Source organism: Dipodomys spectabilis, unplaced genomic scaffold, assembly GCF_019054845.1.
Source record: "Dipodomys spectabilis isolate Male_0828 unplaced genomic scaffold, ASM1905484v1 ptg000067l, whole genome shotgun sequence".
Classification (NCBI taxonomy): Eukaryota; Metazoa; Chordata; class Mammalia; order Rodentia; family Heteromyidae; genus Dipodomys; species Dipodomys spectabilis.
In genome coordinates this window covers 7,297,344-7,319,278 of record NW_024870744.1, presented here as the reverse complement: position 1 = coordinate 7,319,278, position 21,935 = coordinate 7,297,344, and the positions used below count along the sequence as shown (strand labels likewise).

Below are 21,935 nucleotides of genomic sequence, written 5' to 3'. Positions count from 1 at the left end.
GTCAGCCTCTCCCCCCACCCCCGGCCAGCGCCTTCTGCTGGGTACACACCCGTACCTGGCGCACCCCAAAGCCCAGCACTGAGACACCAACACTCAGAGTGTTTTGCCGAGGTTTGTAAAGACAAATGCATGCTGACCCACGACCCCACCTGTGTGACTCATGCCCTGTTGACGAGTGGAAGGCGTCACCCCGTGCTCCCCTGCCCTGCCCCCCGCCCCGCATCCTCCCACGGCACACCTGGGTCTGGGGCAGAACAGGAGGTGCAGTGCTAGGTCCTGGCTTCTGCCCCCTGCATCCCGTCTCCGGGACACCAACTTCCCCACGTGCGCTGGCCCGGACCGCACGCAGCCCTCATTGGCAAGTCCGCTGCACGGGAAACATTTGTCACGCAGTCTCTGTTTCCACTGGCTTGAGACGGGGTCTCACTATTTGCCTAGTCTTGCCTCAAACTCAGCATCCTCATGCCTCTATCAGCAAAGGGCTGGGACTACAGGCATGAGTCGCTATGCCTAGTTCCTTCTTGATAGACATGTGGGCTCCTTTCAAGAGTGTGAATAAAAGCCTCTACATGATCATTCAAGTCCTGTGCCGTGTGCATGTGTGCACGTATATGTGTGTGTGTGTTCCTGCATAGCATGGAGGAGGAAATTGGGGGTGGGGGTGGGGGGAAGAACACAAATGGTTTCACTTCTTCAGGAAATAACCTTCGACCGGAAGTGAACTGTGGGGTCAAAGGAAAGGGGTGTGTTTAACTTCATAAACCACTGCCAAAGGCCTTCCTTCCCAAAGTGACCACAGCCTCTTCACCCGCACCAGCAGTGTGCATAAAGATCCAGCTGTCCCACGCCCCTCCAGCCCCCGTGCTGGCCGGTCTTTATCATCTCAAACGCCACAGTGCCTACAAAGTAAAACATCACTGCAGTTTATGTGGCATCCATCTGATGGCCGCTGACCCTGAGGTTTTTCTCTGTGTTTATTGTGTATCTTTCTCTTTGAAAAAGGTTGGCCCAAGACTCTGGTTCATTTCTAAAGATTGTCTCTTGTTCTCGTTGAATTCTAGGAGTTCTTTACATCTTGTGGATCAACTGCTTTATCCTGTGTGGTTTGTGATCCTTCCACCGGTCTCTAGCTTGCTCTGCACTTTCTTCCTGTATTTTGATGGCCATTCATTTCCAGGTTAGTGAAGACTGATTTACCAATTGTCTAATCTCTCTCAGTGAAAGTGTACAGTTCAATCACAGAACATTTTTAGAATTTAACAAGTATTGGCCTCTTCAATTTTTTTTTTTTTTGTCAGTCGTGGGGCTTGAACTCTGGGTCTGGGCACTGTTCCTCAGCTCTTCAGCTCAAGGCTAGAGCTCTACCACTTGAGCCACACCTCCAATTCTGGCTTCTTCTGCTTACGTGGTGCTGAGGAATCAAACCCAGGGCCTCATGTATGCAAGGCAAGCACTTTACCACTGAGCCACCTTCCCAGTTGTGGCCTCTTTAAATTTCTTTAGCTAGCTAGGTGCCAGGCGCTGGTGCCTGTGATCCAGCTACTTCAAGAGGCTGAGGGCTGAGGGTTTGGGTTTGAAGCCAGCCTAGAAAGACAAATCTGAGACTCTAATCTCCATCTAACCAGCCAGAAGTGGAGATATGGTTCAAGTGGCAGATAAGAGAACCAGCTCTGAGGGGAAAAGCTAAGCAAACGCACAAGGCTGTAAGTCCAAGCCCAAGTGTCAGCACAAAACTAAATAAATTGCTTTATCTGCCTCCTTCATCTCTCCTCCTTCTGGGACTCCCAAGTCGCCCGTATTGTCCTTCTCTTGTTATTTAGGGTGTGATTTCCACTACACCGTCTCAAGCACGGTGACTCTTCCCCTGCCACCCGCAACCTCTGCAACTGACAACACTTTGCGCGGGACCCTCGGTAGCAATCCCCGCGTGTCTGCCGCGGTGCCCCCTGTCCAGTGACTTGCCACGTGCTTTCTTCTGAGCCTTTGACCGTACTTATACACCTGCTGTGGCTGTTCATTTCATAGTCAACTTGGATGGGCAAGGCGGTGCCCAGACAGTGGGTAAAGCCTGACTCCTGGATGTGACTCCTAGGGGCTGGGGAGGGAAGGCCTTAGCCCTACCCTCGAGCGGGGCCTCATGTTCTGCCTGTGGATGTTGGGGACTCTGGTTCTTGGGCTCCTGGACTCTGGGCCCTACACCAGCCCCATCTCCCTATCTTCTCACCTGTGAACCTCCGGGGTGGGATCTGGTGGTGGGCAAAGGGGTCACGAGCGTGCGCCCTTCAAGGGGTCTGCTGGAGCTCTGGCCGGTTGGCCTCGGCTGTCTGCACAAGGCCACAGATGCTAGGGCCCCACTCTCGTTTGTCCCTCATGGGAATACTTCTCCAGTTTCTCTCAGCTTTTGACTTGTGTCCAGTGAGTACACACCCATGTGCGTGCGTGTACACACACACACACACACACACACACACACGCGCGCGCACACACGCACACACACACACACACACACACACACACTTTGTAATGGCTAGCCACTTGGAAGTTAGCCTGACCACATCACAGGGGAGAGTCACAACCTGGATGCAGGGTTTGTAGTCCCCCAGCACCCCATTCTGCAGCAGGGTAACCTGAGTGGCAGAGAGGTGAGCGAGCAGGTCTCCATTCACCGGCCAGAGCCCCCACTCTTCTACCGTGAGACCCCCATGGAGAAGCTATGGGTGACTGAGGTTCAGGGGGGCTCCAAGCCCCACATCCATGTACCCAGAGTAGGATAGGCCCTAGAACTTAGACATGGAACACCTCAAGGGGGCCACCCTTACACGTGCTCACCATCTCGTCCTGAGCCGGCCTTTCCCTCCCAAAGTCAGGACTCGAAGGAGTCATTGATTTTCTTCTTTTACTTTAGTGCCAGTACTGGGGCTTGAACTCCAGGCCATGTACTCTCTTGGCTTTTGTGCTCAAGGCTAGCACACTAACCCTTGAGCCACAGCTCCATTTACAGCCTTTTGCTGGTTCATTGGAGATAAGAGTCTCATGAACTTTCCTGCCCGTGCTGGCTTCAATCCATGATCCTCAGATCTCAGCCTCCTGAGTAGCTAAGATTACAGGTGCAAGCCACTGGCACCCAGAGAAACCCCCAATTCTTTCAGAGTTTCACACATCACTTGGCACCACTTCTCCTAATTTGCTGGTCACTGGGGTTAAACGCAGCGGGAAAGCCGGGGCCAGCATGTTACTCGGGGCTGTGAAGCCTCAGACAGCCCTGCAGCCCCCGTGCCTGCCTCTGAGCACCCGAGGCTGCCAAGAGCTGGCGGGAGACTCTGCTCCCCGCAGCGTCCTCGGCTGACCCCTCCGCACAGTGCCACGGGAACGCTCAGAAGCGGACTTCCTACCCGCGCTGATGCCAACCTGCATTTACACCAAACACTCTCCCGACCACTGTTTAATTCAGGTCAATGAGCATTGAGAATGCAGACTTGCACATTATAATGTTCTTAGACATTATAAATTCATAGAACCCAAAATTTCACTGTGCATCAAGAAAGAGGGGGAAATAAAAGAAGTGGTCAAGAAGTATTTTTTGCTGAGTGCCGGGGGCTCACGCCTGTCATCCTAGCTACTAAGGAGGTTGAGATCTGAGGATCGCAGTTCAAAGCCAGCCTGGGCAGCAAAGTCCGTGACACTCTTATCTCCCATTAACCACTAGAAAACTGGAAGTGGTGCTGTGGCTCAAGTGGTGGAGCGCTTGCCTTGAGCTGAAGTGCAGGGACAGCGCCCAGGCCCAGAGTTCAAGCCACACAACTGACCAAAAAAAAATTTTTTTTCCAAGAAAAAGAAAATTGAGACTCAAAATATATTTATTAAAACAGCACTGAGCAGCTTGTGGTTTAAGCCTGTAATCCTAGCTACTCAGGAGGCTGAGCTCTGAGGATCACAGTTGGAAGCTACCCTGACAAGTCTATCACACACACACACACACTCTATTTCTCTCTCTCTCTCTCTCTCTCTCTCTCTCTCACACACACACACACACACACACACACACACACTTTTCCTTGGGTTTTCGCAGTGTTAGGGATGGAACACAAGTCCTCTCCCACTGAGCCACGCCTCAGCCTCAAACAGCAGCGTGTGGAGGCACTTCTGGTTTTGGGGGGAATGCGAGGAGCCCGCGGACTTGGTGCCGAGGTGGTCACAGCCCAGCTGTGGGCTTCTGAGGATTTAGGGATCTGCTGACTATGAGAAAAGCCAAGAATGAACGCAGGAAGAGGCCTGCACCGGGCCGGGCCGCAGCTGCCCCTCCCTGCCCTGGGACCCCCTCCCTGCTCCCGCCCTCTCCCTCCTCCCGCCCCCGCCGCTGCCCCGGCAGTGATGCTCAGCCCCAGCAGTGATCCCTGTCCTCCCTGTCGGCCAGAATGGCCCAGCCCAGAGAATGAACCCCGTGGGCAGCCCAGGCCTCCCCTCCCCAGCCTGGCAAAACCACAGGAAACAAACAGATCAATTCTGCCCTCTGGTCCTGGCACACTGGCATTTATAGAAAATATAAAACATCCTCCTGGCATTCCCCGGTGCCCGCCGCGCCGCGCGGCCCCGGGCCGGCTGTGGCTGGCAAGGAACTTGTTACTAAGGAAACGAAATCAGTCCTCGCTGGGCCTCGGTGCCACCGGGCAGTGGTTCGTCTCAGGACTGGGGAGCGGGAGGGGGGGGGGGGGTCGGTGGCGGGTCGATGCTTGGGGACGGGGCTGGGGCCAAGGGAGGTCTCCTTCCCCTTCCCCCCCACCCCGCCCTGCACATGGCTCCTCCTCTGTCATGTTAGCCTGCTCTGTGACCAGCAAGGCACTTCCTCTCTCCCAGCCTTATCTCCTCACTCAACTACAAGATGGGCCTTGAGCTCAGCCTGTGGTGTCCAGAAGGCCTGCCTGTGGCGTCCAGGGCCTTCATGAAAGCAGAGACCAGGCCTGGCAGGTTCAGGGCCTTCATGAAAGCAGAGACCAGGCCTGGCAGGCTGGGGATCAGAACAAACCCATCCACGATCACTGCTCCTCATCACCGCCCCCCCCCCCCACACACACACACCCCGGCCAGGCCCAGGTCATCAAGTGATGTGCTGCCCTATCATGTCCCTTCTGAGGAACCTGGAACAAATCAGACAAGTGGTGAAGACACACTCGGTCCACCTGGCATGGATGAGGATGCTGCTTGGAGATCACCACTGGGATGGGTTTTGTAGAATGAAGAGGAGTCTAGCAGTCAGTACAGGAGACGCATAGGTCACAGGACTTAAACAAGTACAACTGCTATGATATGCTTGCTCATTTCTAAGCATTATACATTTGGGGCAGGGGAGGAGCATTAGGGTTTGAACTCAGGGTCTCAAACTTGCTAGGCAGGTGATCTACCACAGAGCCACGCTCTAGCCTTTTTTCACTTTAGTTATTTTTCAGGTAGGGCCTCAGGCTTTTTGTGTAGGGTCAGCCTTGAACCAAAATCCTCCTGCCTGCAGTCCACATAGCTGGAGATACAGTTGTGTTCTACCATGCCCAGCTCATTGGTTAAGATGGGATCTCAGTCCCTCCCAACACATATCCCAGGCTGGCCTCACACTGTACTCCTCCCCAAGGACCTGGGATTACAGGTGTGAACTATAGTGCCTGGCTCTCTACAGCCATATTTCTGGGGGTTCAAGTCAGCGCTGACTGCAAAGTGACAGGAGAGTGCCTTGAGCTCCCCACCCCATTCTACCCCCTCCTACCACCGCCCAGCCACAGCTAGCTGCTCTCTGCTGCCTGCTGGAGAACAGCAGCAGGCCTGGGCCTGTCTTTAAGGCGCCCCTTCCACTCTGCTTCCGTGCCCTGCAGAGACCACGTGACACAGGAGCAGAGAGCCCCCATGGCCACTTGGCCCCGAAAGCACCGCAGTGAACTAGCTATTACAGGTGGAGACGCGTGGGCATCCTGTCCGCTGGCTGCACACACTGAATGTTCAGCAGAGCGGGGCTGGGGCTGCCCCGCGTACACCCGTAATGGGGAGGCTACTCAAGGCCCAGGCCAGGGACAGCTGAGGCCCGCCATAACCACACCATGCGGGAGAAGCAGGCAGGAGTGTGGGGACAGGACCGAGGGCAGCGGGCAGGGCGAGGCCACCAGCCACCACCATGGAAGTGACCCAGAGGGTGGAGAGGAAGTCCCACCCTCCCCAGCTCTGCAGCCACCCCTGGCAGACCAAAGCACAGGAGGGCTGGGCCGTGCGCACAGGAGGGCTGAGACCCCACTGGGCTCGGGACTGGGCAGGGCTGGGCCTGGCGGACAGGGCAGTTTGGTGAGTCCCTGTTTTGGCAGAGTCTGTCCTTCACAAGGCTGTCCGGGCAGCACCGTCTCCAGGAATCTGCCTGCCTTCCTGGACTCACAAAGTGCGGCACCACTTGATTGGGGGGGAGGGGGTACTTCAGACCTGAAGCCACAAAGGTGCCAGGTGCCAACCTCATGCCAGGGACAGAGGCAGACTCACTAACAGGGTAGTTAGGTGATGGCCTTCTGCATCAGACAAACCAAACACAGCTCTACCCTTAGCAGCTGTGAGCCCTGAGCCAGTGTAGGGCTCCATCTTCCTGCCCTGTCTGGTAAGAAGGCGCTGGGCAGCCCAGAACCATCAGCTCACTCCTGTAATTCTACCTACTCAGGAGGCTGAGATCTGAGGACCACGGTTCAAAGCCAGCCCAGGCAGGAATGTCTAGAAGACTCTGATCTCCAATTTACCACAACCAAAAGACAAACAAACAAAAACGCTAGAAGTACAGCTGTGGCTTAAGCGGCAGAACAACAGAACAGCCTTGAGTGAAAAGGTTAGGGACAGCACCCAGGCTCTGAGTTCAAGCACATGTTCTCTCTCTCTCTCTCTCTCTCTCTCTCTCTCTCTCTCTCTCTCTCTCTCTCACACACACACACACACACACACACACACACACAGAGTCTCCTTGTGTTCAGTATGGTACAGACAGAAAACACCTGGCAGAGGCAAGCTCCTTGCAGACCGGCCTCAGGCATTCCATGTGATCAGTTCCCATGGTCAGGCCTCTCACATACCCTGAGGACCAAGACACCCTGGAACAGGGTTTGAAGGAAACATAGGCTGCCAAGAAGCAGCCCAGATTAGGCCACACGTGTGCTCTGTGTTTGCTGCAGGCCACGGGGAGGCTGCCCTGTCCATGGATGGTGCTGAAGAAAGCAAACCCTGGCCACTCAGCCCCCCACCCCGCACCCCAGTAACGCTGGGCTCCTGAGAACTCAGGGGCAGTTTGTAAACACTGGCTTTGGGCAAGGTAGGCAGAGAGGGGCTCCGGTTGGGATGAGGGCTCCAGGCAGGGTGCAGGGAGTTACTCTCTGTTCCCTGGTGCTCAGCTGTTAAGGGGCGCTGCACAGAGAGGCCGAAGCCCGGGGTCCGGGCCATTCCCAGGCTACTGCCAGCCGTCTACACACCCCAAATGCACAGGAGCGCTCCGCCCTGCCAGGAGCGCCTGTCCACCCATTCACCTTCAAAATGACCCCCAACGACGCCAACGCGGGGTGTTGAAAGCTGCGGAGGTGTTTCATGACATATGAAGCACGTTCCTACGCAGGCAGACAAATGACGGTCCCTGCTGTGGCACAATCACACGGAAGGACAATGACGTCACAGCCAAGCTGAGCAGGGCCACCACACAGACCGGACGCTCACAGCGACAGCCAGGAGGACAGCACCACTGCGGACAGAAGCTGGGGCCCTCAAAGGAGCTGAAGGGACACGAGGCAAGGCCCACGCGGGCCACGCCAGCCTGAGCCCAGGCAGACGCTTGTCCAGGCTGTACATGGCACTGGCCTTCTGCCCACACAGCGGCCACGCCCCATCTGAGATCCCTGCCTGTGGCGATGTAGCAGAGCGGCCTAGGGCTCCGGGGCCTCCCCTTCCAAGCTCTAGGATGCTGCCATGGACCAGGCCACGACAGGCCGCCCCGCACGCAGCCCCGCATGCAGCCTGGGGAGGTGGGGGGTCCCTGCTCCTCCTGCGTGGACAGAGGCCCTCCTTCTCCTTCGGCACTCTGCCCTCATCAGCACCCGTGAGGTCCTGCAGTGAGAGCACTCCCTCGGGCTCCTGCGGTGCCTAAGTCTCCCTGCCCCCAGAGCAGCCGTTATGCAAATTCAAGGTAGTGATGGTTAGAGCAATTTATAAACAGGCCTCTCTCCTTTTGGGCTTCTTTTGCTTAATAAAGCACTTTTAAGTGGCTATATTTTTGTGTTGGTGTTCTTCAAGCAGCTGCTCTTATTATTTTGATTACACATTATTCCGTGATCTCAAGGGCCGGCTTAGAAAACTTGGAAAACTAACCCTAGTCCAATGCAGCTGTTCACAAAGAAGGGGGGGTGTTTCTGCTCCTGGGAGGGTGGCTTGGATCCCAGGCCCCTCTGAGCCACACGCTAGCCCAGGCCAGGGCTGCCAGGGCACCCTGTAGGGATGACTGGAACCAGGCTGAGGGAAAACCACGCCCCGAGTCAAGAGAATGTGTGTGTCAGAAAAGACGGCCGGTCTACTATGTCTGCCACAGATCCATTAGGCTCAATGAAACATATTATTCTTTTGTTGTTGCTGTTTTTGTAGGACTCAGGTTTAGAACTCGGAACCTCATGTTTACTAGACTGGCACTCTACCACTTAAGCCACAGCTCCACTTCCAGATTTTTGGTGGTTCATTGGAAATAAAGAGTCTCACAGTTTCCTTCCTAGGCTGACTTTGAACCATGATCCCCAGATCTCAGCCTCCTGAGTAGCCAGGGCTGCAGGCGTGAGCCACTGCTTTAGCTATTCATGACAGTTCATTTTTACCATCGCACGTTCACCCTGGCCCAGCCTCAGACCTCTATCCTCCTTTTCCTATGCCTTCCACATGGCCAGGATCAGCTCAAACCAGACTCATTTGTGAGGCCCCACACTCAAACTCCAGTACCCCAAATCATCATCATCATCACCATCATCATCCACTTTTTCCTTTCTACTTTCTGACCTGGCTAATCACATACATGACTTGGCTGAACACCTAAGTTCTTCCTGACAGCCTATGGCAGCCCCAGCTCACCCTGAACCCAAGGGCAGCATCCGCCTTCCTAGTGGTTCCACGGGGCAGGTACAGAAAAGGGAACCTAGGTATAGTGAAGGCTCCAGAGTGCCCCTGTAGGAAGAGCCTACAGTGGATATGGGGTTCCGCCCTCAACAGACACCCAGCGCTGGGCCAGGGGGCAGAGGCAGCCTGTGCTCACCCCTCGTCAGCCCCGCCACACTGTGTGCTCCCACCTGCCCCATACAGTGTAAGGTCCCAGGCCACGGGCTGGCTCACCTCCATTTCCACACTCCAGCCCCCTGGCCCTCTGCACAAACATTGCTTAGAAACCAGGTGACTGATGAATGAACGAACACTAGTCATCACAGTCCTTCACTGGTCCAAACCCACACCCACCAAGCGCCCTGGGGGAAGAGATAGGCCACCTCTGAGACTCAGTGCCCACATGCGGATCTGAGGCTGGGGTGGCCAGGAGAGTCCTGTGGACTGGTCTGGTCTGCCCTCCCAGATGTCTGTGCCTTTCTCTCCGGCCGCCCTGCCCGCCCCTCCCCTCTCCAGCACAGTGTAGGTAAGAAATGGCAGATCTGCTTGTACAACAGCTAAATATCAATACCAGGTCCACAGAGACAGGATGCTAGGAAATCTTGATTTTCAGTGAAAGGAGAACATGAAAAATTTATTAAACTAGAGCCACTGGGACCAAAACCGCAAGTTAAAGATTCAAATTCATTCCCCTCCCTGTAATTTATGGTCTGCTTTTTGCAGTAACTGCAATCCTAAAGATTAAGAAGGCTCATTCGTAATGTCACAGAAGACCACTGGGCTGGGCAAGGCCACATATCCCCAACTCATTTTGCCAGGAGACCAATGCCATGTTGTTTTAGAGCAAATAAAAGGCACGCGGGGGGGGGGGGGGGGGGGGGGAGCTCCCAGGCTCAAGGCCTGATTCACCATATGAAAAATTCTCAAAACTAGCCAGGCCCCAGTGGCTCACGCCTATAATCCTAGCTACTCCAGAGGCTGAGCTCTGAGGATCGCGGTTCAAAGCCAGCCCAGGCAGGAAAGTCCCCGAGACGACTCATCTCCAAGGAACCACTCAAAACCCCAGAGAAGGCGCTGTGGCTCAAGTGGTAGAGTGGTAGCTTGCAGCACAAAGAGGCTTGGGGGCAGCGCCCAGGCCCTGAGTTCAAGCCCCACAACCAACAACAACAACAACAAAAGGCTTTGCTACAAATCCTCAAGCTGAACATGTCCTACAAGCCACTGGGTAGGGGCCTGCTTGGCCTGCATCTGCCCCCTACTGGGATGCGAGTGTGCCCAGTTCACACTCAGGAGATTTCCTGCCAGAGGCCAGTAAGGCTGGGGATCTGTGCCTTCCAGAAGCATCCCTCGTAGCCAGCAGAGAAGGACAGCAACCTGCAGCCCTGGTTGTGGAAGGCACACACCCCCAGCCTGAGAGTGGAGGTCTAGGAGAGATGGTACCACAGGATCCACCCTCAGCACTGGTCTGTCTCCCAGATCTCTCGGGGCACGACTTGGGGGCACTCTGTGGCTAACGGGTCAGTGACGTCTCTTCCTCAGAGCTTTTCCTTCTCTGTCAAGTGGAGAAAGCAGGTGGGCAGGCGTCACCTGGAGCTGTGCGGTGGGGAGCAGGCGCGCTGGCCCCCAACGCTGTCGTCCTTCCTGGGTTGCCATGGCTGGCTTTGGAAACTACTGGTTTGTAAGAGACATTTAACCGCCTAATCCTGCTATGTTCCCTAGATGACCAGAGGCCCGCTGAGGGTGGGGGCGCTGTGGGTGGCGATGCCAGCCAGGTGGGGTACAGGAGGCCTCCCAGAGCAGGGGCCCTGAAGACCAGGATGTGGAAGATGAGAAACATTTCTGAGGTGAAGAATGCCAGGAATGAGGGAGGCGGAGGGGAGCAGAATCCCGGCCCTGTGCTCAGTAAGCACTGCCTCTACGGGGAGCAGAGGACAGGCCCCAGGCCCCTGGACTCCCTCCTGGGGCCCGTTCTTCCGGGAGCCCTTCCTTCCGCTGGCCCTGGGACTCCATTCCCCACTGGGTCCGCCTGCCCCTACGGAGGCCCTAGGTGTCGGAATACGCGCTTTGTGAAGTTTTCTACGTCTCTCTCCAACTCCTGAGACTGGCCGGGGTGCAGTGGGGTCTGGACAGAGGAAGGCCCCAGGCCCTGGCATGCCATTCCTTGCTCCTCCCCCTTTGGGGTGCTCTGTAACCCACGAGGGGTGGACCAGATGTCCTACCTGTGGATTGACCGTAGACCCTGTGACCGCCTGCTAGGTGGTGGCTAGGCTAGGCTCGCTCTGGAAAATTATTTCACAGAACTGCACAAGACTGGGCAGCCAGGTAGCTGCCTGTGCTGAATCTGGGCTGCCTTTGCACTCATATAGTGAGAGATCCTGCAGGAGCAAACTCACTGTGCCCTAGGGGCAGCTTCGGGGGTGAGGCGGGCCCCATCCCCAGCACAGAGGCACAGCCACAGCCAGGGAGGGAGCTGCATAACCAAGCATTACTTTCCCCTGCCCAGCCTGAGCTGAGAGGAAGGGGGAGAGAGAACTGGTAGGAGGCTGCCCAGAAGGAATGCACAGTTTATCTAGGAACAAAGAAACACTGTCTCAGACAAGAACGAGGCAGGCAGGTGGTCAGGAAGCCCAGAGGGGCTCCAATGAGCATCTGGGGGGGGTTGCCCGGGGGACACAGGGGACAAGCCCAGGGCTGGGTACGTTGGATCCCTCCTCAACAGGATGGAGTTTCTCATGTCTTCCATCCCAGCATCCTAGCTCAGCCCGGCCTCAGGCCCTTCCCTGCCAACAACAGGCCTGCAGAGCTACGCCAGGGACTTTAGGTCCCTTTAGAGAAAGAGCACAGCTTGGAAATGGCTGTGCGCAGGTGTAGCTAAGAAATCCTTAGAGAGAGACAGATATGTAGGTAACGAGGGGTCAGCAAGAGATGGGGACACATCTCCCCGACTGCTGCCACTCCACAGAAGTAAGAACCTTCCCCTCCCCCCAGCCCCGTGCAGGAAGCCCACAGGACCTGTGGCCACCGTCTCTACCACCAGTCAAGCTGGTGGCCTTCTAGAAGGCCTTCTAGGTGGCCTTCTAGGGCTGCCCATGCTTGACACTGAGAAGCAGCCACAGCCAAGGGCAGCTCTGCCTGGAGGGTGGTGCCGGGCTCCCCTTGAATGCTGGGTCCCGGGGACCTCTCGTCACCCCTGCCCTGTGCCCTCCGTCTCCCTCCTTACTCGGCCAGCTCCTCCAGGCTGCGGTAGACGTCATCGTCGCTCTCCGCGGTCTCCTCTGAGGGAAAAGGCCTGTGGAGAGAAGGAGGTGTGAGGACAGTTGCAGATCCACGGCTGGCCGGCCTGGGGCCTGCCCAATCGATCCCAGGGGCCTGTGTGGCCCTGGAGAGCGTCACAGGCTTGCAGGCAGTAGACACTGAACACCAGGGAGGGGCTGAGGGGGAAGCCCTGAGCCACAGATGGGAATCAGCCCCTCCAGGGGCCCCAGACCCCCCACATCCCACCAGCAAATGAGGGTCCTGGGCAGGAGGAGGGAGCACCGGCTTTTGTCTTTTGTCACCATGTTGCTGTCACCTGCACAGCAGTCACATTGTGGAAATTGGATGTAGGGTACCCTGGACACCCCACTGTTCAATGCGGGGTGGGGGGACAGGTGGCCAGCACCAGCTGCCCTCCCCCAGGAGGACATGGGTGGTGGGAACTCAGGGAGGCTGCCTGCCTGCTGACAGCACAGTCCTCAGGGTCCAGCCCATAGTCAGGACAAGCCCTGACAGGCTGAGACCAGTCTCAGCTGCCCTAGTGTGAGGCTCTGCTGTCTCCTCCTGGCTCCAAGCAGGCGCGGTGTGCAGACCTGGTCTAAAGGCCATGACTGGAAAGCTCTGGTCACCAAGAAACATGTCAAGGGAGAGGTCCTTCCTGTCACCACAGCCACAGGGGCACGCCACAACTGCACCACTGCACTGACCCCTCCGTCCTGGACCGCTTGTGTCCCTAAGTGGCCTGACCCAACACTGCACCCCCTCCAGCCAGCACCCCAGGGCAGCTGACGCCTCTGTGGCTGTCTTGGCCACCATCTCCTCACTGGAGGACCCCACCAAATGAACTGCCTCCAAGCTGTCAAAACCTAGAGGACAGAGTTGGGAGGCAGTGGCTCATGCCTGTCATCCTAGCTACTCAGGAGGCTAAGATCTGAGGATGGAAGTTTGAAGCTAGTTCAGGCAGGAAAGTCCATGAGGTTCATATCTCCAATGAACCACCTGCCCCCATCTTAAGTCTCATACTGTCAAGGGACTCCTGCATGCATGTGTAAAATTAAAATCTTTTTCTCTTGTGTCAACTGAACTCATAACCAGCGAAGGTTCTAGGCAGGATGGAAAGAAGCAATGACTCATTTCCTATTGTCCCGAATTTTCACCTTCTCGCCACCATCTACAGCAGACGAGGCTCCCGTGGGCAGAGCACCCTGTGGGAGCTGGGCACAGGCTCCCAAGGGACCATTAGACCAAGAGGGAGGCCAGGCAGGAAGCCTGGGGGAGGCCAGGCCAAGCCCACGCATCTCTCAGAGAGACACTTGCCTGTTTAAAAAAATCCAACCTTGCTAGGCCCCAGTGGCTCACGCCTATAATCCTAGCTTCTCAGGAGGCTAAGATCTAAGGATCGCGGTTCAAAGCCAGCCCGGACAGGAACAGCCATGAGACTCTTATCTCCAAATTAACCACCAGAAAACCAGAAGTGGTGCTGTGGCTCAAATGGCTGAGTGCTCACCTTGAGCTGAAGAGCTCAGAGACAGCGCCCAGGCCCAGATTTCAAGCCCTACAACCAACAAAAAACAAGAAACAAAAACCTCCCTGCAGCCCCACAGGCCAGTTCTAAGACAGCAGCCTTGCTCTGTGCCAGTGGGAAGTGTCTCCTCGCCAGGGGTCAGGCTGACAGTCACAGGACACAGACATTCAAGCAGGACAGGGACTGCCCTCCACCAGCGAGGTGGGGAGCCGCACCCTGGGGCTGAGGGGCTGGGAGAGTGCACGGAGCTGGGCTGCAGTCCCAGGCCAACCGTGCTGTGTCACAGACCTGCATGGGACCTCAAGTCTGAGGCCTCTGGTCTGTGTGCCCCCGACCCCATCGCTCCAACGTCAGTAGCCCACAGATGAGACAGTGTGCTCCAGATGGAACTCTCCCGGTGGGCTCCATCCCTCTCCTCGATGCCACTCTAGCCTCACACCCATCACCGTGACGGTGGAGGCATGTATCCTCGGGTCACAGGCCACCATGATGCCCTGGCTGGCAGGAGACCCTAAAGGAATTCCCTAAAGGAATTCATTCTCCCCTACCATACGACAGAGCACAAATCCCGACGCAGAGCCCTGCACAGGGCTGAGCAGCCAGTGTGGTAACTTACCTACCAGCCAGCCAAAGAACTGGTCCCCACACAAGTGACCAGAGAAGAGGCTGCAAAGACTCATCCAGGCTGACTTGGACGCCAGAGGCAGAGTGCTTTCTCCCTTTCAGGCTGAAACCCCACTCTCAGAACAGACTCCCCGCGGTCCTGTCTCTCTCCAAATGTCACATCAGCCATGTCCACTCTCTCCAAACTTTCACTTTATTTTTTATTCTTTGTATTTTTTTGTCAGTCATGGGGCTTGAACTCTGGGCCTGAGTACTGTCCCTCAGCTCTTCAGCTCAAGTCGAACACTCTACCACTTGAGCCACAGCGCCACTTCCCGTTTTCTGATGGTTAGTTGGAGATAAAGAGTCTATGAACTTTCCTGCCCGGGCTGGCTTGGAACTGTGATCCTCAGATCTCAGCCTCCTGAGAAGTAGGATTTCAAGCATGAGTCACCAGCACCTGGCTTGAGAATTTTTTTTTTCATTTTCAAATTAACATATATTTTCCAACTAGTACACAGAAGCTAAATCTGCTCCAACCTCAAGTATCAGTCTCATCTGGGCTACTTCCTGTCATCCAGGAAAATTAGCTCTGGAGACATCATTACAGCCTCTGAGCCCTGCTCACCAAGAGCATTTCTGCATTTGGTTTCCTAACAGAAAGGTGGTGTCGCTGGGCATTGACTGCTATAGACAGATACAGGTGTCTCACACCTGTAATCCTAACTACTCAGAAGGCTGAGATCTGAGGATCTCAGTTCAAAGCCAGCCCAGGTAGGAAAGTTCATAAGACCCTTATCTCCAATTAACCACCAAAAATAAGCCAGAAGTAGAGTTATGGCCAGCCTTGAGCAAAAAAAAGCTACAGGATAGATAGCAATTAGGTCTCTAGTTCAAGTCCCAGTATCAGTGTGCATGCATGCGTGTGCGCACGCGTGCACACACACACACACAGAGTTGGTGCCCACCAAAATAACACAATAGTAATCTCAAGATTTGTGGTCTCAATTTCTTGAAATGAGCATGCATGAATGGTTTTCCTAAATTTCTGCCTCTTCCAGTATCCCAGTTCTGCGCCTCTTGTTGTCTCCTTCACCTGCCCTGCCCAGCAGAGACAAAACACAAGTCTGTTAAGATGAGAAAAATTATACTGCTGCCCATAAAACCTTTACTACTCAAATTCCAGCATCACTGTGTGGGGCCACAAAGGCCCTAGAGAGTGGAATTGCAAATCCAATTAATTTCTGTCACAGCCAAACAAAGACAAGCCGATTGCCAGGATGGGAAGAACAGCAGAGAGAGACAGCCTGCCAGGGCCATATAGGACTCAGAGCCGGGGGGGGGGGGGATCTTTATGATGAGGTGAAGGCTGTACAAGCTAGCTGGCCCCCTTCCAGTCCTCTCTCTCTGCTCAGCCCCCATGCCTACTCCACCTCCGGTCTATGCACAGCTCAGCCCTTGCCTTGCCCTCCCATGCACCCAGATCCTAGCATCTCTCCAGGCTTAATGCAGCTCCACTCATGTGAGAAGGTTTGACCACTCTCTCAGCCCTGCTCTACCACTAGAATGGGGTGGACGGATGAACCAACAGATGGTGGGTGGGCCAACAGATGGACAGATAAGTGCCTCAGTAGACAGTGGGAAGGGTAGTTGGGTGAGGTGGATAAATGGGTGGGTGGATAAATGGATGCGTGAATGGATAGACGTACAGGTGGATAGATAGATCAATAGGCAGATAGCTACTTGAGTAGATGGGTTGGGTGAATGAATGGGTGAGTGAACAATTAGACTGGACTCATAGATGAGAGGCTGGACTCATAGATGAGTGAGTGAGTGAGTGGGTGGGTACGTGGATGGATAAATGGATGGAGAAAGTTAATTATTGGGTAGATGGATAAATAGATGAGTTGTAGTTAGGAGTTGATGGTGGAAAGATGGATGGATGAATGGATGGATGGATGGATGGATGGTAGACGGATAGTAAAAGTCTAGCAGGCTAGACAGGTGGTAGAAGAGTAGTTGGGTTTGCAGGTGGCTGGATTCATGGGAGGATGGACAAGTGGACAGATGGATGGATTTAAGATAGAATAAGCATCTCAAGAAGCACTAGTGGGAAACCACACACAACTAGCAGAGTGGGGCCTTAGGATGGACAGCCAGCCCTGCCCTGCATCTGACCAACACTGAGGACACCTCCATAGCAAGGGTCAGCTCCGACCAGCTGCAGCCTCCAGGCCAAGACAGGGCTGGAGGTCACAGCCGGAATCACCCTGCCGTAAGACCTAGTCCGTCTTCTTCTTAGCTGACAGCAGACCGCTCCATCCTCATCAATCCCTAGCTGCCTCCCAGAGACCACAGTGAATGCACAGAACTTGTCCTGAGCTGCTCAAGCAGTGGTCAGCCCTGGCCAGGTCCCCCAGGAAAATTCATGTCCTTGTGCAGGGTTGCCCCTACACCCATGCCAAGACGACACAGATACTCACACAGGAAGCAGAAAAACCGTCCAGTGAGAAATCTCGACATACCGCGGCCCAGCAGGGGCTCTCCCCCTCAGGCTTCCACAGCACCCTGGCCTCCCTCTGAACCTATCGGGCCTCCCACCCCACAGTCCACCGTGGCATCCAGCTGCTGTGACCCCGCACAGCCAAACCTGCACAGAACAATCCCAACCCCATGCCAGAACCAGACAGTCTCCAGCCGGAGTATGAAGACTTGAACACGGAACACGTGAAGGGGTGCGTGGGCCCAAACCCTAAAGAGAGAACAAAAGAAGTGTGATCTCCCCTTCTCTGCTTCCTCCCTCCTGGTCCTGAGCCAGCCGTCAAGACTTCCTGTGGAGAACAGCTCACCTCCCAGCTGAGATCCACGCAGGAGGCTCCCTTGGGACAGGTAACATCAGTGGACTGTGGCCTCTGCCCAGTGCCTGTACATGCCACTGTCCTCCAGCGGTACGGAAGAGACCCCAGAGTTTGGACGAGCAGCAGAGCAGATGGCACAGGCCCCGGAGCTGAGGGCAGGGAACACAGGCCAGGCCTGACTGAACCTCAGGACCTCAGCAGGAGGCAGATGGTTGGGATTGCTTCCTGGGGAGCCCTGAGGAACTGGTGTCCAGATGTGTGTGTGTGCATGCACATGTGTATGTGTATACAGGCGTGTGTATGTTTGTGTGTGTACTTTTATGTGTGTGTACGTGCATGTGTGCGTGTGTGCCGGTCCTGAACTCAGGATCTTAGTGTTGTCCCTTCACTTTTTCACTCAAGACCAGCACTAGAGCCATAGATCTATGGCTTTTTAGTGGTTTATTTAGAGATGAGAGACTCACAGAGGACTTTCCTGCCTGGGCTGGCTTTGATCCTCAGGTCTTGACCTCCTGAGTGGCTAGGATTACAGGTGTGAGCCAACAGTGCCCAACTTGAATGCTTTTTTTTTTTTGGGGGGGGGGGGGGGAATCGGTCATGGGGCTTGAACTCAGGACCTGGGTGCTGTCCCTGAACTCCTTTTCGCTCAAGGTTAGCACTCTACCACTTGAAGTCATAGCTCCATTTGTGGTTTTTCTGGTGGTTAATTAGAGATGAGAGTCTCATAGAGGGGTTGGGAAGGTGGCTAAGTGGTAGAGTGCTTGCGTTGCATTCATGAGGCCCTGGGTTCGATTACTCAGCACCACATATGCAGAAAAAGCCGGAAGTGGTGCTATGGCTCAAGTGATAGAGTACTAGCCTTGAGCAGAAGAGCTGAGGGACAGCGCCCAGGCCCAGAGTTTAGGCCCCACAACTGGGGGGGGGGGGGGGGGGGGGAAGACTCACAGAGTTTCCTGCTCAGATGGGATTGGAACCACAGTCCTCAGATCTCAGCCTCCTTAGCAACTGGAATTACAGGTGTGAGCTACCAGCACCTGCTCCGACTTGGCTTTTATGACCAAGTAGCCAGAAAGAAAAGCCCCAACAGCCACCCTTCCCCAGGCAGGTCCTGGAGCAGGGCCCGAGGGAGAGAGCTAGGTGTTCACATCTCACGGTGCCTCCGTGAGGGGTGAGGGCGCAGCCGCTCCAGTGTGGGTCTCCGTGGGGGCTCTGGTGTCTGGAACTGCAGCTCAAGGACTCTGTAAGGGCAGCCTGAGCCTCCAGCCCTGCAGGCCTCCTTTCATGAGCTTCAGATCCAGTTGGAGGGCAGCACAGGAGGCTGGCCCCATCTGGCAGAGGCCGCCCCTGCTCCTTTAGTCCAATCCAGGCCTGCTTCCCAAGGAACTCTTCCACCTCAGACAGGATGTCCCTCCCACAGCCCGCAGACCAGGTGTCCGCTCACCCTGAGCCGCTGTCCACCAACAGCCAGGCCCAGAGCCAAGCACTGCCCTCGGCTCCATCCTCCACCAACCCAAAAACTGAACACCAGAGAATCTGAAGTGAACTCAGCCATGGCCTCTGACTCACTGCATTGGGGAGGAAGGATGGGAGAGGGGGGACCCTGGAGCCAGACACCATCTGCAGGTGAAACACCTGCCTTGGCTTTGCCTCGCGGAGCCCCAGTTCTCCCAGCTGCAGAACAGGGGGTGGGTGTGATTGTGTAGATTGAGAGAAAGCTTGTAAGGGCCTAAGCTACAGTCCACGACCTGTGAGTGTCCACTATGCGGTGGGGCATGTGACTCTCCATCTTATCCCACGAGTCAATCTGCCATAAGACCCGTGCCTCCACTCCCAGTCTCCGAGAGCAGTAGCTCCAACTCGGCTTTGTGTCCTTAACAACCAGAATCTGAATCAGCCATGAGCCCGACACTGACCACGCCCAGCCTCAGCCACAGCCACAGCCTCAGCCTCAGCGAAGCAAGCGAAGAGGGAGGCCAGGAGCCAGATGAGAACAGAGGCTGGCTGCAGTGGCTGGAGCCCTGAGACAGACAGACAGACAGACAGACAGACAGACACACACACACACACACAGCACAGGAACTGGATGACAGCCTCTGGTACCATGTGCCAGGGAAATCAGCTGCCAGGCAAACTTGAAAGGCACATGGGGAGCAGCAGCCCCAGGACTGCAGCCCGTTTAATTATTCAGGGGCACCTGGGCAAGCCTCCTAATTGGTGGGAAGGCCTTGAAGCCCCAGGGTCCTGCTTATTAAAAACGGCTTTCTGCTAAACTGCCCCAACTGTCAAAACAAACCCAGAGACAGACGGATCGGACCACTGTCAAGAACCCACCAGTCAGTCCAGAGGCCCACGGCATGGGGCGGGGGGAGGGGAGAGGCCACTGCTCTCTACCACGCAGGTACCACAGGACAGGACTAAGGGGTGCCGTACGGAGGCACTGAGAGCAGGGATGACAGCCCCAGCCTGGGGAAAGCGGGGGGGACTTCCTGGAGGAGGCAGGAGGCTGGTCTGGAGAACAAAGTCCCACTGCTGTTTAGAATTCTGGAGTCTAGTCAGGCAAGGTGCAGTGGTCCTGGGTCCCCGAGGGATGCAAGTGCCAGCCTCAGCTAACTTACTCGTTAAAGGAGAAAGGAGAAACCAGCCACTCGCAATTTGTGGAAGAAGGGACTGAAGGCGGCAGCCTAGGTGGAGGGGATTCAGGGGTCAGTGTGGCAGAGGAAGAAAGTGGGTGGGCTGCAGGAGAAGGTGCTCACTAGCACCAGAATCTCCAACCAAAGACCCTATGGAACTGGGTGCTGGCAGCTCACGCCTGTAATCTGAGCTATTTAGGAGGCTGAGATTGGAGGATCACAGTTCAAAACCAACCTAGGCAGAAAAGTCCCTAAGACTCTTGTCTCCAATTAAGCAGCAAAAAGAAGTGGAGCTACGGCTCAAGAGGTAGAGCATCAGCCTTGAGAGGAGTTCATAGCACTTAGGGCCATGGGAGACGGGAGAGGACACACCCTAGAACTGATCGCAAAGGCCCCAAGTGACCCCGGATCCCCAAGAGGCTGTGTCTGCCTTCCTGTCTGGAACCCCACAGGCAGAGGAGGACTCGCTGACCTCATCAGTCAGTTCCCTGCCCTCCCCCATCCTGGGGTGAGGTGCCCAGCCCTGCCTGCAGACAGTGGGCAAATGTGATCTCTCAGCTGCTCTACTGATGTGCTTCTGGTTTTCCAACCTGCCTGTCAGGGAGCATGTGGTGGACAGCAGAGACCCAGTGGGCAGCCGCCCCCAACATATAGGCCTAGCCCCTGCAGCCACGCCATCGTGGCCTCTCTGCAGAGGACACTTCCCATCTGACAGAAAATCCCAGGACCTTGCGTGGATGACCAGAGTCACCCACACAGCCCAGCTGACAACGCGGCTTCCCTTCCAGCCCACCTGGCTCCAGCCTGTGGGTGCCTCCGTGATTGGAACTCAACACTGCAGCGTGCTTCCTGCCCAACACAGGACTGCCGCCCAGGTTGAGATGGGCCAGGCCTGGCAAGCCTGCACCGAACCTGGCCGTGGGCAGGTGTGGTAAAGAGTCTCGGGACCACAGATGACAGGTGGCAGCCACAGGAGGACACTAAGGCTGAGGCCTGAGTCTGTTCAGGGACCTGCGGCCCAGCTCAACACTCCGCAGCCCACACTGCCTCCAGTTCCATGGTGGCAGCGGAGTAACTGAAGGCTCACTCCCAGCTACGCGTGTGTCACACGTGTGTGCGTGCATGTGCGTCCACATATGCACATGCAGGTCCTCCAGGAAGGACTCAGGCCGGCAGAGCTCTGACTGGGTTCAGCAAGGCACTCTGAAGATCCCAGCCTCCTTCTGGCTCGCAGGTCTGCAGCCACCTCCAGAACCATAAGAGCCAGAGCCAGGCTGCCTGGTGTTGGGTGCTGGGCACCGATAACCAGCTTGTTGGGTTTATGTCCCTCCAGCTAGAGTAAGAGGGACAAGCCTGCATTGTCGCTGCAGAGGGTCCCGGGAGAGCACATGTGAAGAGCTGGCCTTCTTCCTTCACAGACACACAGAGTTGGCATGGAGGGCAGGATCTGCTCGGCAGTGAGGATTCTGCGTAATCACCTAGTCCCTGTGAGACCTCAGGCAAGACCCCTTCCCTCTCTGTGCTGCCAGGGAGACAGGGCGACACAGCAGCTGGAGACTCTCTGGTTCCCCCCCACACACATACTTCCTGCTTACTCCTCTGCTGGGAAACAAGGGTCAGCCTGGTGGCCTTGGCCTTGGCAGTGGGCCTGGAGCTAGGGCCGCTCCCGCAGGCACTCTGCCTGACTCCAGGGCAAGCCCAAGGCCTGCCCTTCTGACGGTGGCAGTGCCCACGAGTTTACCATGGTAGCTTCTCTGGGTGTAGCTGGGGTGCACGGTGGCACCCTGCAAGCCATTTGACTGACGAGCCTCCAGAGCAGATATGGGGGTGGGGGGGAGTCTCTCCTCCAGAAGAGCTATGTCCAGACTTCTCTACCCGGGCTGGCTTCAAACTGTGATCCCCAGATCTCAGCCTCCTGAGTTGCCAGGATGACAG

General features: G+C 55.8%; 1 protein-coding gene across 2 annotated transcripts in view; it reads right to left on the bottom strand.

The window, feature by feature from the left end:
- Vav2 (vav guanine nucleotide exchange factor 2) overlaps window positions 1–21,935 on the bottom strand; it is a 148,177-nt gene that overhangs the window by 41,622 nt on the left and 84,620 nt on the right. For both annotated transcript variants that reach the window (XM_042680926.1, XM_042680928.1), the window contains exon 4: window positions 12,350–12,418. In XM_042680926.1, coding sequence (XP_042536860.1) covers window positions 12,350–12,418 — 69 coding nt within the window. The remainder of the gene's footprint in view (window positions 1–12,349; window positions 12,419–21,935) is intronic.